Source organism: Chionomys nivalis, chromosome 14, assembly GCF_950005125.1.
Source record: "Chionomys nivalis chromosome 14, mChiNiv1.1, whole genome shotgun sequence".
NCBI lineage: Eukaryota > Metazoa > Chordata > Mammalia > Rodentia > Cricetidae > Chionomys > Chionomys nivalis.
In genome coordinates, this window is record NC_080099.1 from 46,489,538 (window position 1) to 46,504,309 (window position 14,772).

General features: G+C 44.2%; 1 protein-coding gene across 1 annotated transcript in view; it reads left to right on the top strand.

Moving 5' to 3' along the window:
* Positions 1 to 2,851: 2,851 nt before the first annotated feature.
* The window catches only part of Dnajc18 (DnaJ heat shock protein family (Hsp40) member C18), a 34,352-nt gene continuing 22,431 nt past the window's right edge, over positions 2,852 to 14,772 (top strand). Inside the window, exons 1-3 of the mRNA XM_057788293.1 lie at positions 2,852 to 2,949; positions 4,828 to 5,014; positions 8,777 to 8,922. Coding sequence (XP_057644276.1) covers positions 2,910 to 2,949; positions 4,828 to 5,014; positions 8,777 to 8,922 — 373 coding nt within the window. The 5' untranslated portion in view covers positions 2,852 to 2,909. The remainder of the gene's footprint in view (positions 2,950 to 4,827; positions 5,015 to 8,776; positions 8,923 to 14,772) is intronic.

Sequence of the window (14,772 nt, forward strand, 5' to 3'; positions counted from 1 at the left end):
ACAAGAGTCCAGCTCTGACAGGAAATCCGAGTGCCGCCCTCTGCTGCTCCTGTAGCTTCCCTAAGCTTACTTCTCTTCCTTGACGTCTAGACAACAGGATGGTGACCATTTACAAGACAACTTCCTCCCTTATCTTACACAAGACTACACAATCCTAAAGCGGGAAGCTGTTTCTCTCTCTCTCTCTCTCTCTCTCTCTCTCTCTCTCTCTCTCTCTCTCTCTGTGTGTGTGTGTGTGTGTGTTCGAATGTCTTTTCATTTCTTTGCTCAACCTATAAGAAAGCAGGCAACACACCAGCTCAGGTACACAGGCCGTAACTAAAAGAAAGTTTACCCAGTATCTCTCTTTTTCCGGGCCTGGATGGGACAAATCTCACATCGGTATCTCTAAAAACAAATACACTGATAGAAAACTGACTCCATTGCCCTTACTTGTCACATAATTTCACAAAGTCAGGTCAATCCTACTAAATTCTATGTAAATCTGTCAAAATACCAAAAACCCATACAAAACAAAACAAAAAACAATAAAAAACTTGTGGTCCTGATTGCTAGCCACCTGGATTTCTGAATAGTCTGCTTTTCTCCACAATCCTTTTCACCTATTTTCTCTCTGCGAACTGCCTTGGAGATCCCAGTTCTCTTCCCTGTGAGTTCAAGGTGAGCCTGGTCTACAGAGCTAGTTCCAGGGCAGGCTCCAAAGCTACAGACAAACCCTATCTTGAAAAAACTAAACCAAAGCCGGGCGGTGGTGGCGCACGCCTTTAATCCCAGCACTCGGGAGGCAGAGGCAGGTGGATCTCTGGGAGTTCGAGGCCAGCCTGGTCTACAAGAGCTAGTTCCAGGACAGGCTCCAAAGCTACAGAGAAACCCTGTCTCGAAAAACCAAAAAAAAAAAAAAAAACTAAACCAAATCAAATCAAATCAAATCAAACAAACCAAAAAACAAAGGAAAAAGAATTGTTTTTGCTCTGCCATGCTAGTCTGTAGTATCAGCTGGCATTTATTAAATACCAGACAAATTGTTAAGCATTATCTTCTTGTATCCATCAGCAATGCTAGGCTAATCTCTTAACCATTATGCTGTTCGTCCTCCTAAATCAGATAATGCTCAAATGTGGAGACAGCTGTCATCTTCTTGCCAGTCATGGAGGTGGGGGCAGGGCACAATGCTATCTTTAGGGGCTCTGTTTGTAACTGACATTACAAATGGCACAAGCATTTCGGGGTGCATTAATCTGGGAGCTCTCAATATATGCTTTTTTAGGTAACAAAATATAAATCAGAAACGCTTTGGTTGGAGGAGGGCAATGCAGCTTTCCTGGCCGTCCCTCTCCTACCCCTCCAACTCCTCATGGATGATCTCAGAGGCAGTCACACACTTGAATCTTAAGGACGCCTCAACTTTGACAGAGGCCAAAGCAGAAGTAGAAGGAAGTCGGTCAGGGCCACACAATGAGTTGAGTCAAACTCCCAGCTACAACCTGTATCTAACTTCTCAGCCAGTTCTTGTTCCCGCTGAGAGGCCTTGTTCTCCTGGAGTTCCAAGTGGTTGTGAAGTCCGTATGCCAGGCTCTGACAGCAGGGAAGTATTGAGCCACATGTCCTCTGGGGCTCTCACCATTCTGTCTGGGTTCAGGGCTATGCATCCCCATGTAAACCCCATTTTCCCAACAGCCTAAGTAGCAGGTGGTTGACAGCATAATTGATCTAGTTTTCTTGAATAAGCTCTAAGCGAATTCCAGGAATTTTTTTTTCCAGATAATTTTCTGAAATCCTGATCATTTTGCCCTTTTGTAGACCTGATTTTTGGCTTGGTGATTAGATTAGGTTTGGTGATCCCCACCTCATCACCTTCCTCCGTGGATTGTAAGGGAGTGAGGAGACCAGAAATTCCCCTCTGAATCATGCGAAAGAATTGCTCTGAGTCTTTGCTAGACTTCCCAGAAAACAGGGTGAGAAACAGAAGGAATAATTGTTCATTTCCTCTTTACAAACTTCTTAGAGCTGGCCCTTCAGAAAAGAGAACGGGACAAAGAAAGAACTGGGAGGGACTGGAGAGATGGCTCAGAGATTAAGAGCACTGTCTGCTCTTCCAGAGGTCCTGAGTTCAATTCCCAGCAACCACATGGTGACTCATAACCATCTGTAATGAGGTCTGGTGCCCTCTTCTGGTGTGTAGGCATACATGTAGGCAGAATGCTATATACATAATAAATACATAAATCTTTAAAATAAAAAAAAAAAGAAACGAACCTCAGAGGTAGTAGAATGGTGATGAAGTAAACACAAGGGCTCTGATGGCGGCTCCCAAACTTAACGCCCCGCTCCCCATTGGTCCCTCTGAGGATTAAGGAGCTAGGATGGGAGGAATCCAAACTACTGTCTAACTATACTAAATTCACCCCACTTTTCTTTTTTTCTTTTTTTGCGGCCATTAAATCTCCCAGAGTTGAGTTTAGCCTTCCCCAAACCATCTTTCTATCCCCCAGGGCCTAGCATAGATTTTGCAGAGAATAGGCACTGGTAGATATTTAAGAGGAACATTCCTGAGGGTGTCACCGGTTGGCCTGCAGTGTGTGAAGCCGTTGCCCCCTAGGACCTTTGTATGTTCTCAGGATCAGGCAGGAAAGAAGCCACTCTTCCCAGCTATAGATGAGTCTGAGTCTGAGCCAGAAACACAGAAACGAGCCAACTAAACCGTCCTGGCCTCACTCTGGGGATCCCGTCTCTTCACACCTATGTATCTCTGCGTTTCTCGCGCGGGCCCCGTCGGGACTTGTAGTCGCGTAGCCCCGCAGCCTACATGAACTAAACTACAATGACCAGCGTGCCCCGCGCCCCGCGCCCCCTCTCTTTCAGCCTCCGGGACTTGAGAGGCTCAGCCGACCTGCTGACTGAAAACCGATATGGCGGCCACTCTGGGCAGCGGGGAACGCTGGACCCAAGGTACTAGGTTCCGGACTGGAGGGTGGGACAAGGCAGCATTCCGGAGAGATCAGGGATGCGGGCTCCTCGGATCTTAAGGCCGAGATCCTGGACCAGATGGAGGCTTGTGGAAAGATGCTAAGCCTGGGAAGGGCTCGGGTTGCGGTGGAGGACGGCCCAGGGCAGCGGCCGGGAACGCTGGCCCCGGCTGAGGCTGTAGCTCACAGCGCTGTCATCGGCTACTAGTTGCCTCAGAGCCCCCAGCTCCGCCCCGGCCATGCCCCATCCAGAGCCCCCGGCTGTCCGGCCAGTCTTGACCTCCTGTGATTCTAGGGCTCTTAGTATGCTGAGTTCCGTAGCATACCTGCCCTTTATGGATAACTCATTCACGTTAGGCCATCCGACTCTTTAGTTCCTCACAGCCTCACATCAGGGCCAGTAGGCAGTCTGTCCTTTTCCACCCTACAGTCAGGCAGAAAGTTTTGATCCCGATACCTATCATCTGTCCTGCGTTATGCTGATTCTGCAGGGGGAATTTGACAGACGCCGGTCCCTGAGCTCACAGAATTGTCAGTCCACTGAGAGAGTTTTATCGGTTAACAACCTTTTATAAAACCCAGCCAATAAGTTCCTGGGTTACCGCAGCAAGGTTGGGGTTTGGGGCTACACATTGACAAGGTACCCAACACAGCCTGGATGTCAAAAGAAGCTTCGTTTTCTCCAGACATTACATATAAAGATATGAAGGATGCCTTAAAGGAAGAGTGTCAAGGATCTTAAGTAGGAGAGAAAGATGTTTTTAAAGCCTTTTCGGGTCTGTTGACAAGACAAGAGTGCCCTGTACATTTTGTAGGCTTCAGGACTTACTGAATCCTCTTGCACTAAACTATAACCTTTGTGTGGTAGGAATTGGTCTGACCCATACAGCCCCTGATATGTCTAGCCCAGTGTCTCGGTTCGTATTAGTTCTACAGATGTTCGTTTCACTTTTTAAAAAGATTTATTTTATTTTTAATTATGTGTATGTGGGGGAAGAAATATGTCCCTGGGAATTAAGGCGCCCTTTGAAGCCAGAGGCATCAGATCCACCTGGAACTGGAGTCACAAGAGGTTTGAGCTGCCATGTGGGTGCTGGAAACCAAACTCAGGCTCTCTGCAAGAGCAGCCTAAACTTTTAACTGCTGAGCCATCTCTACAGCCCGACAAATGCCAGTTTAAGAGAATTAAACGACTCCATTCTTTCTTGTTTGTTGTGTTGTGGTTTTTATTTGTTTTTGAGGCAGGGTCTGTCCATGCTTCAAATTTTAAGGGTGGGAGCCTTTGCAAGCAAAGTATTCTTTTATGAGCGATGTCACCTCTGGCCATGCAGCACAAAGAAATGGGCCTCTCTCTGCACTGCTCGAAAGGCAAGGTCTTGGGTGGAACTGCCTCACAAGCCCCCCTTCTGTATCTCAGTTAAGAGCATTTGTTGAATGAGCACTGTCAGTATGGTGGAAATTTGGGGCTTTGTGCTTCTGGCATTTAAGTTTCTTCCTCGGGTGCATCCTGTATTCTCTGTGTAGTATCCCAGGCAAGACGTTTGTTGGAGTTTTGAATGGAAGCTTTGAAGTCTCCATGATGTCTGTAGTCATCTAAAGACACTTCTCCACCCTTCTCCACCCTTCTCCACCCTTCTCCACACTTCTTTGCTCTTATCTACAAGCTGCCTTCCAGAGAGGGAGGCAAGCAGCAAAATTACAGAGCCAGGCATAGTTGTGCATGGTTGTAATTCCAACCTAAGAGAAGCCGAGGCAGAAGGTTCGTGAATTTGAGGCCAGCCATAGTGAAACTTTGTCTCAAAAAGTAAACAAAAGTCTAAGTTGGTTTGAACTGGAGGTTGATTCGGCTGTTGGCTTGCAGCTTACATTGATGCAATTAGAAGAAACAAATACCCAGAAGACAGACGACCTGGCAGTCATGATCCCTGTGGTTGCTGTAACTGCATGAAGGCACAAAAGGAGACGAAGCCTGAGAATGAGAGGACTCAGCCCCGGCAGGGAGAGGGGAGCTCCACTTACACCGAGGAACAGCTACTTGGGGTCCAAAGGTAAGCCTGCAGGACGGTGGTTCTCAGCCTTCCTGATGCTGTGACCTTTAATACAGTTCCTCATGTGGTGAACCCAACCACAACATTATTTTGTTGCTACCTCATCGCTGTAATTTTGGTGCTGTTATGAACATAATGTAAATAGCTGGATATGCAGGATATCCAATATATGACTCCATGAGAGGGTCGTTCGAGCCCCAAAGGGGTAGAGACCCGCAGGTTGGGAACTGCTGTCGTCGGGTTAAATAAAGGATTTTATAGAAAGTGCTTAGAAGAATGTCTGTCTCAGGAGGGGCTAGGCAATGACTGACCTGTGTCATCACCATTTTCCTTATATTTATGTATTATTTTATGTGCGTAGATGTTTTCCCTGCACATATGTCTGTGCACCATGTGTGTACAGTGCCCTCCGAGGCTCAGGACTTTGGACACTAGAACGGGAGTTACAGGTAGACAGCTTTGAGCCTCCCTGTGTGGTGGTGGGAATCAAACTCGGGTCCTTCAGAAGAGCAGCCAGTGCTCTTAACCACTGATTCATCTCTCCAGCCCCCGTGATTGTATTATTGAAAGACACTAGCTTCTTGACTTCGAATGAAAGACTGGGTAAGAATGGAGTGTTAGAATACACTGTGAGTTGTGTGATATGCTTTAGGAGAAGCCAGGAAAACAAAGTAAGAAAGCAAGGGCTGGGAATGTAGAATGTAGCTCAGTTGTAGAGAGCTTTGTCTCGCAGACAGGAGGCCCGAGGTTTGATCTCCGGTACATTAAAATAAAAAAGATGTCTTTTAGCCAGGTGTGATGATCCAGGTTTGTGACAGCAGCTACTCAGGAGACTGAGAGCAGAGTGTTCGCAGGGTTGTGGCCAGTCTGACAACGTGAGTTCAAGGTCGTCCAGGGCAACTAGGGAGACCCGGTGTCAAAATAGGAAAGTGCAGAGTGGACTGGGGATACAGTTCACTGGTGGAGTGCCTGCCTAGCACTGCAGGACCCTGGGTCCAGTCCCCAGAATCACAAAACAGACAACAAAGAAACTAGAGGGTAGGGCTGGTGACATAAGCCTGTTGTCACAGAGCTTAAGTTGAGGTGGGAATATTTGGGGTTTGAGACCAAAACAACAAAACCCTACATAAGAAGGATAAAGGAAAAATATAAGAACAGATATAAATGAAATAGAAAATAGGAAAACAATAGAGAAAAACCAATAAAGTCATAAATCTTTAAAATGTCATTAAAACTGATGAACTTTTTTTTTTTTTGAGACAGGGTTTCACTGTAGTTCTAGAGCCTGTCCCGGAACTAGCTCTTGTAGACCAGGCTGGCCTCGAACTCACAGAGATCTGCCTGCCTCTGCCTCCCAAGCCCTGGGATTAAAGGCGTGAGCCACCACCGTCCAGCAAAACTGATGAACTTTTAACTGTACTGTCCAGGGAGAAAAACAATACTCACTCAAATGACTAAAATCAGGAATGAGGCATGCCTGGTTGTACAAACCTGTAATCCCATCACTCTGGAGCAGGAGGAATAGACAACTTCCAGGGTAGCCAGAGTTACACAGAGAGTTGTCTCACCCTCAACACACAGACATACACAAAATCAGGACTGAAAAGAGAGGACAGCACTACCCCTTTTTATTATTAATTTTATTTTTATGCCTCTGTGTGTGGGTGTGTGTATACGAGTACAGATACACGCAGAGACCTGAAGAGGGTGTCAGATCCCCTGGAGATGGAGTTATAGGTAGCTGTGAGCCACCTAATATTGTACTGGGAATGCGAGTTTGAGGCCAGCCTGGTCTGCATAGCAAGTTTCAGGCCTGAAAGAGCTATATAGTGAGAGACCCTCCCTCGTTGTTATTTGTTTGAGACAGGGTCTTTTTATATGCTGGGACTAAAGGCATGCACCTCTATGCCCTAGGAGACAGGATTTCTCTGTTTAGCCTGGTCGTCCTGGAACTCACTCTGTAGACCAGGAGGTTGGCCTCAAACTCAGAGATTCACCAGCTTCTGCCTCCTGAGTCCTGGGAATAAAGTTATGTGCTACCACTGCCTGGTAAACCTGGGAAACTCTGTCCAAAAAAGGAAAAAATAGAAAAAAAAATTAAAGAAAAGAAGGAAAGAGAGGAAAATCACATGGAGATGGAAGGGACCCAGAATAATTTTTGAAAAAGAACAAAGTTGGATAAGTAATGCTTTAAACTTTAAACTTACTTCAAGACTAATGATGAAGACCATCTGACAGATGTGAGGATGAACATGGATCTCAGTGGGATAGGCTGAGAGTCCAGAATAACCCTCATGTTATGGGCCCTTGAGTCTCGTTGTTGTGTTTATATAAAGCTTCACTCTGTAGACAGACTGGTTCCAAGACAGACTTACTCCCAGTAAGTGTCCTGCCTCAGCCTATCAAATGCTTGCAATGCCAGGTGGCATGAGCCACCAAGCCTAGCTCTGACCCGTTATTTGTTGATAAGATGCCCAGACATTTTAATGGAGGAAAGAATAGTCCTCAGCAAAGGTTTAGACAACTGAATATTTGTATGAAAAGGATAAACCTGGACCCCAGTTTCATGAGCACAGAAAATCAATTCAAGGCAGGTGTGGATCTCTGTAGTTTCAGGACAGCTAGGGCTACACAGTGAGTCCCTGTTTCAGAAAGAGATGAGAGGATGAGAGAAAGAAAATGTAATCTTAAAAATAAGGCGAAGAGTGGGAAGGAAAACACCTGATGCCGATACATGCCCATAAGAAGTCATTTTCCACTACATGGAGAGTTGGGGCTGAGCCTGGACTACACAAGAGTCTATCTGAAGAAAAAAAAAGACCAAGCATTGTGTGCATGCTTTTAATCCCAGCACTTGGGAGAGACAGACACAATTAGATCTTTATGAGTTGGGGGACAGACTGGTCTACATAGAAAGTTCCAAGACAGCCAGAACTACATGAAAAATCCTGTCTCAAAACAAAACGAAACCCCTCCCCATGTCCCTGAAGGGAAAACCACCTACACAATTTTGAAAGCTAGCCATAAGGGCAGATGTGAGAACACACACCTATAGTCTCAACGTGTAGGGAATGGAAGCAGGAGAATTAAGACCTCAAAACCTGTGATGTCTGCACCGCCTGGAACCAAGGTTGGGCAAGGGCCTGGGGATTAAAGAACACACAGAGACACAGGTCACTCTTGAAGCAAGAATGCCAATTTTATTATGTTCCCAGACAGCTTATATAGTGCTCTCCTTGACTAATGGCCATGCCCTAGCTCTCTGGATTTTTCACTGCAAGCCCACCAGAAACCACGTCCTTGTTATCAGGGTTCCTTGTTATTACGGTTCCGTGCTCAGAGCAGCTGCAAGCATAGGAAAACAAGTTGTTTACTCTGGCAGGCAAGAGGTCATAGAAAGTTCAGAGTCTGAGGGTCTGCAGCTCCCAACAAAAACCAGCCTTAGCTACATAGTGACCTTGAGGCTAGCCTGGACTGCTTGAGATGCTGTCTTAAGAAAAGAAAATAAGATAGCTAGCTAATTCTTCTAGCTTTGCTGTTCTTTGATTAATTTTCAGGATCTTAGCCTGAACTTTGGCATAGAGGCTGACATGCTTCTTCTGCCCACTTATATGACTGAAGGTCTGGATAGGATGATTTGAATGTTTATATTTTGTTAGGTTTGTTTTGGAGTTCACAGGTTGGAGGGATGAATTGTTTGGCTATTAGTTATACAAATAGAGCCTCTGTAGATATACACATTTTTAAGTTTTTTCTTTTAAGAATCAAGAAGTGCAGAAATTACTATGAAATTCTGGGAGTTTCTCGCAACGCCAGTGATGAAGAACTTAAGAAAGCTTACAGGAAGCTCGCCCTGAAGTTTCATCCTGACAAGAACTGCGCTCCTGGAGCAACAGACGCCTTCAAAGGTTTGCCCTTGAGCCCATGCCCATCTGCCCTTGTAGCAGTGGTGAAAGGAAATTTGTTTGTTTTTAAATCTTTTATTGTATTTATTTATCTTAGCAGGGGCATATTCATGGAAGTCAGAGAACAACTTTTGAGAACCAGTTCTCTCTTCCTATTCCATGGGTCCCAGGAATTAAGCTCAAGCCCCTCTTATCCTCTGTCTTAGAGTTTCTATTGATGTGAAGAGATACTACAGTGCGTGTGTGCGTGCATACACACACACACGCACACGCACACACTCGCACACGCACACACACACACACAGACAGCATTTTGCTGTTTATCTTTGGAGCCTGTCCTGGAACTTGCTCTGTAGACCAGGATGGCCTCAAATTCACAGAGCTCTGCCAGCTTCTGCATGTAAAGGCATGTACCACCACTGCCCGGCTGACCACGGCAACTCTTAGAAAGGGAAACATTCAATTGAGGTGGCTTGGTTACAGTTTTAGAGGTTCAGTCCATTATCATCATAGCAGGGAGCTTGGCGGTGTGCAAGAGATGTGGTGCTGGCTACATCTTGATCAAACTGTAACAGGAAGTGAACTGAGACACATGGATGGCAGCTCACAACTGCCTGCAGCTTTAGTTCTAGGGGATCTGGCATCCTCACACAGACATACATGCAGGCAAAACACCAATGCACATAAAACAAAAATAAATAAATAAACAAACAACATAAATATCATAGGAAGAAGAAGCAGTAATGCAGTTAGTAATTATACAGCCAAAACATGAAACCCTAGCGGAACCACGTTGGTCATGGAAAGTAAAAAGAGAACCTTAAGGTCCTTGATGAAGGACAGCAAAGGGAGCTACAAGAGAAGCACAGGTGGATTTAGTGATGAATCCAGGTTTGTACAAAGGGTGATACAACAGGCTTTATGGGTAGCAGGAAGAGGCAGAATAAATGCTTTTGTAAAGGGTATTTACAGAGAAAGGACTAAAAGTTGGAGTAGGCCAATCAGGGGTGTACCAAGTAGTAAAATTTTGAGGGAGCCGGGCGGTGGTGGCGCACGCCTTTAATCCCAGCACTTGGGAGGCAGAGGCAGGTGGATCTCTGTGAGTTCGAGACCAGCCTGATCTACAAGAGCTAGTTCCAGGACAGGCTCCAAAACCACAGAGAAACACTGTCTCGAAAAACCAAAAAAAAAAAATTTTGAGGGAATAAGGATTGAGGGTCACAAATAAATTTTTGTTTGTTAGATTCAAAATATGTTTTATAATCAAAGCTAAGGTTATTAAGGAGGCATTGAAAGGATAATAATGTACAGTTAGTAGCAAAAGTTAGTAGCAAAGCCATAAGAAAACCATTTAGGGAAAGCTTCTCTAGAGGGAATATGTGTCCATCATTACCCAGTGTTGAAGGGTCAGGACAAGCAAGGTTCTAGAAGGCAATGGCAAAAGAGTAGACTCATATTTACTATCCTTGAGGGCAGGAAGCATAATTTATAGAGTCCAAAGGTTTCTATTATATACATATTTGTTATCAGAGGTAGTAGTTACTCCACCAGGGAAATTAGCAACCAAAGTATGTTGGGTAACCAAAAACCAACCAGTAAATGGGGAAACAGAATCGGTGTAAAAACAAATGGGCGCTGGGCAGTGGTGACATACGCCTTTAATCCCAGAACTCAGGAGGCAGAGGCAGGCGGATCTCTGTGAGTTCGAGGCCAGCCTGGTCTAAATAGAGCTACTGCCAGGACAGGAACCAAAGTTACAGAGAAACCCTGTCTCGAAAAACCGAAAAAAAAAAAAAAAAAAAAAAAGAATTGCAATGAAGGGTGACTAGGCAGATGATGTAAAATCATTTGTCTGTGAGAGTGACAGGTAGACAAGAGACCATTTGCTGTAATACACCCATGGGTTTATGAGCAGTAGGCAGTGTTATTAGATCCCATGGTTCATCAAGTTTTATACTTTGTAATTGCTGTTTATTAATAGCCTGTTCCACAATTGTCAGTGCCTTTTTTGCTTCATCAGTTAAGGAACAAGGAGACAAGGGTGTCAAATAAAGACTTAAGTTCTTCAGTGGGTAACTTTTGTTGTTGTTGTTGTTGTTTTTGTTTTGTTTTTGTTTTTTCGAGACAGGGTTTCTCTGTGGTTTTGGAGCCTGTCCTGGAACTAGCTCTTTTAGACCAGGCTGGTCTCGAACTCACAGAGATCCGCCTGCCTCTGCCTCCCGAGTGCTAGGATTAAAGGCGTGCACCACCACCGCCCAGCTTTTTTGGTTTTTTTTTTTTTTTGAGACAAGGTTTGTCTGTAGTTTTGGAGCCTGTCCTGGAACTAGCTCTGTAGACCATGTGGGCTTCGAATTCACAGGTCCTCTTTGAGTTTTATTAGGACTCAGCTTATATGTCCTTTCTGACCATGGAAAAACAAGGCCCCCCATTCCCTGGTTGGGAAGTGGGGCTACCTCTGAGGAACTGAGTAGTTGTTTTACCTTGGAGGGTGGCAGCAGCAATAGCTATGCCCTGAGCAAAAGAGGGGGTGAAATCAACCCAAGCCTTCAGATAATCCGAAATAGTTCCCAGTCTTCTGACAGATTTACCAATGGCTTTTGCAGACAGTATTAACATTCTCATAGGCCAGTTGTTTGATAACTACTTCTGAAGCCTGCTCCTGAGGTATGTCTGGTCATAGCATCAGTGAGCCAAGGGATAAATGACTCATAAGGCTCAATCCCCTTTTTTGTTTTATATTAGCCACCTCCTGGGAAGAAAGAGTAGAAGCAGGCAGATTTCTCCAAGCAGCAATAACCGAATCAGACATTAAAAGCAAACCTTTCTAGGTATTTTTAGCTGTTACCTAGGATCAATCCATTGGCCTGCTCCCAACAGCATAGAAAGATCTAGATCCTCTTCTCTTTCTGATGCCAGCTTCCTTTTTGGCTTCTTCCTCATATTCCACCTTTCATAATAAGAAATGTCCTCCTGGTAGGCACACTTTAGCCAGTTGATGCCAGTCATTAGGAATCATCCAATAAGTACCAGAGTTCTTCAAAAGTGCGGTAACATCAGGTGATGTGGCCCCATAGCTGGCAACTGCCTCCTGTAGTTCTTTAACAAGCTCATAAGGCAGTGGTTCTCAAGAAGGTTTGTTATTTCTATCCTCTTTGTCCCCATAAATAAGAGGGGCACCAGACCTCCTTACAGATGGTTGTGAGCCACCATGTGGTTGCCAGGGATTGAACTCAGGACCTTTGGAAGAGCAGGCAATACTCTTATCCACTGAGCCATCTCTCCATCCCCAAGAGGGGAGTATCTTAAAAGAGGATCTCAAGATAAGGCTGCTTCCCGGGCAGTGCCAGAAAGCTTGAGTCCTGAGAGCTTTGATGTTTGATATCTCTCTCTCTTTTTTTTTTTTTTGTTTTTTAAGAGGAGGAGCAGATGACTTATCATAAGGGGGAGGCCAATCTTTATTATGATCTCGCAGCTTCTTCTAAATCCCGGGCATTATGAGGATCTGAGGGCTCCTAAGGAGCATCCTCAGGATCAGATTCTTCTGAGTCATTATTTAACAAATCAATTAAATCTCCATGTTTTAGTGCACGAGGCTTAGAGGAGATTTTATGTTAACAAGAGAAATTCTTTCAAAAATGTTGTCGGGGATATCTGTCCCTTCTTCTGCAGACAGGGCTTGTTTAATAAGGGTCCACAAAGAAATGCTTGAATAGGCACCTCTTTAGGGCCATGCTTAGTGTACCAACATCTTACATCTTTTCCAACTTCTTTTTCAAACTTCTAAGTGGGTGGATGCAAGAGCAGCAACAGAGAAATCAGACACAGGACACCCCTTAGTTTTGTTTCACAGAAGATGGACAGAGAGGAAGCACATCTCTGGATGGCTTGACCTACTCTGACAACCTGCACCTCTCATGGGCTTTATTTTATTTATTTGTGTTTTTTAGAAAAAACAGGGTTTCTTTGTGTAGCGAGCCTGTCCTGGAACTCACTCTATAGAGCAGGCTGGCCTCGAACTCACAGAGATCCTCCTGCTTCTGCCTCCCGAGTGCTGGGATTAAAGGGGTGCACCACCACTGCCTGGTCATCATAGACTTTATTTAGACTCAAAACCATTTCCCCGTAGACTTTCATCATTGATTACAAAGTCTTTTCATGCTACATACTTTTTTAAAAGTCTTCCTTGATTACATAAACATATCAAAGTAAAAAAACAGAACAGCGAATTTAATGAGAACTAAAAACTAACATGATAAAATCAATTCTTTTAACTCAATTTTTTTAAATTGGTGTTGTAAAAGTCTGTGGTTACAGAACTTAGACAAAGATGTCTCTATTTGTTTGACTAAGTTTATAGATCAGAACTTATTTCCTCCTACCTGTTAAATCAAGTTTCTACTGTATTATTCTGTTAATCTACTGTAATGAATAGCTGATCTTTCTACTGAAATCTAATTTCTTGGTCTCTTGTTTAAATTCTTTCTTTTATATCTACTGTAAGACCGCCATCCTTTCCCTTGACCTCTGAAATACCATGCTCTTCTCTTTATTCCTCCTATAGGCAGAGAAGTCCTGATCTGTGAGTCTCCTCAGGAAGCCAGGCAGTTCACTGAGCCAGATGTTTCTCTTTGTGTCTCTGTCATAAACCCTTGTTTTCAGCATGGTCTCTGTCTTTATCGCAATCCTCCAATGAGTAGAAGAACATCAAGGCTCCTAAAACTGTTTGCTTTGCCTTCAGGAGGGCACCAAGGCCTGTCATTAATATCCCAATCAAAATCCTTTCCTGTCATTAATATCCCAATCAAAATCTTTTCCTGCCCATGCTGGTTCTGTGTTTCTGAGACAGAACATGGATACCCAATGATTCAGTTATAGTTTATAGACAGTTTATAGACAGAACATGAATACCCAATGATTCAGTTATAGTTTGTTAGCTTCTAAAATTTCCCTGAGTTTTTCTTCTTTCATGATTTTTTTCCAAATCTTGTCTCAAACTTACTAATACCACCTAAGTAGTAGATTCTATAGAAGACTCAATATCTTGCCTAACTAATTCTCCTAGGGAACCATCATAAATTTTATTCTTATTAACATCAGCTTTTATAAGAATTGTTACATTATCCTAGTTCTAGCCTTAAGTGAGGGGCTCTTCACAAGCAATGAATTCAAACACCAAACATTTCAAAGACATAGGCAAGAGTTGTGTAGGAAATTCCACCAGGGCTGTGAAGGGTCAGTTCAAGTCGTCCGAGCACTGGAGCTTTGTCAAGCAGCTCCTGTAAGACGCGTGGCATCGCCAGAGACCTAGTGTCCTCTCCTGGCCTTTGCAGCTGCTCACTTATACATACACATACATTTTAAAACTTGTTTTTAAGTTGACCTTCTAAATAACGAGTGAATGAATCAAGTTGGCGTGTCCTGTGACACTTAGAGGTCGGAAACTGCTTTCACATGGCTTCCAGGAGCACTTCAAACTCCTTGTTCATGTTACATGTTATTGGCATGCTTGTAAGAAAACACCATACAGCGAGGCAGTGGTGGCACATGTCTTTAATCCCAGCAAAGGCAGAGGCAGGCAGATCTCTGTGAGTTCAAGGCCAGCTTGGTCTACGGAGTGAGTTCCAGCACAGCTAGAGCTGTTACACAGAGAAACCCTTTCTCGAAAAACAAACTAACAAACAAACAGACAAACAGAATACTGATCTAAAACCCTCAAGAAAATCAGTATAATAATGTTTATATGGAGACAGCTGAATACCAGCTTTGTCTCCTGCTTGGATTGCTTGCTGTACTAGGGATTGAAGCCAGTGGCGATAGCCATGACCTAAATCTCTAGCCCTTGATGGAGAGTTA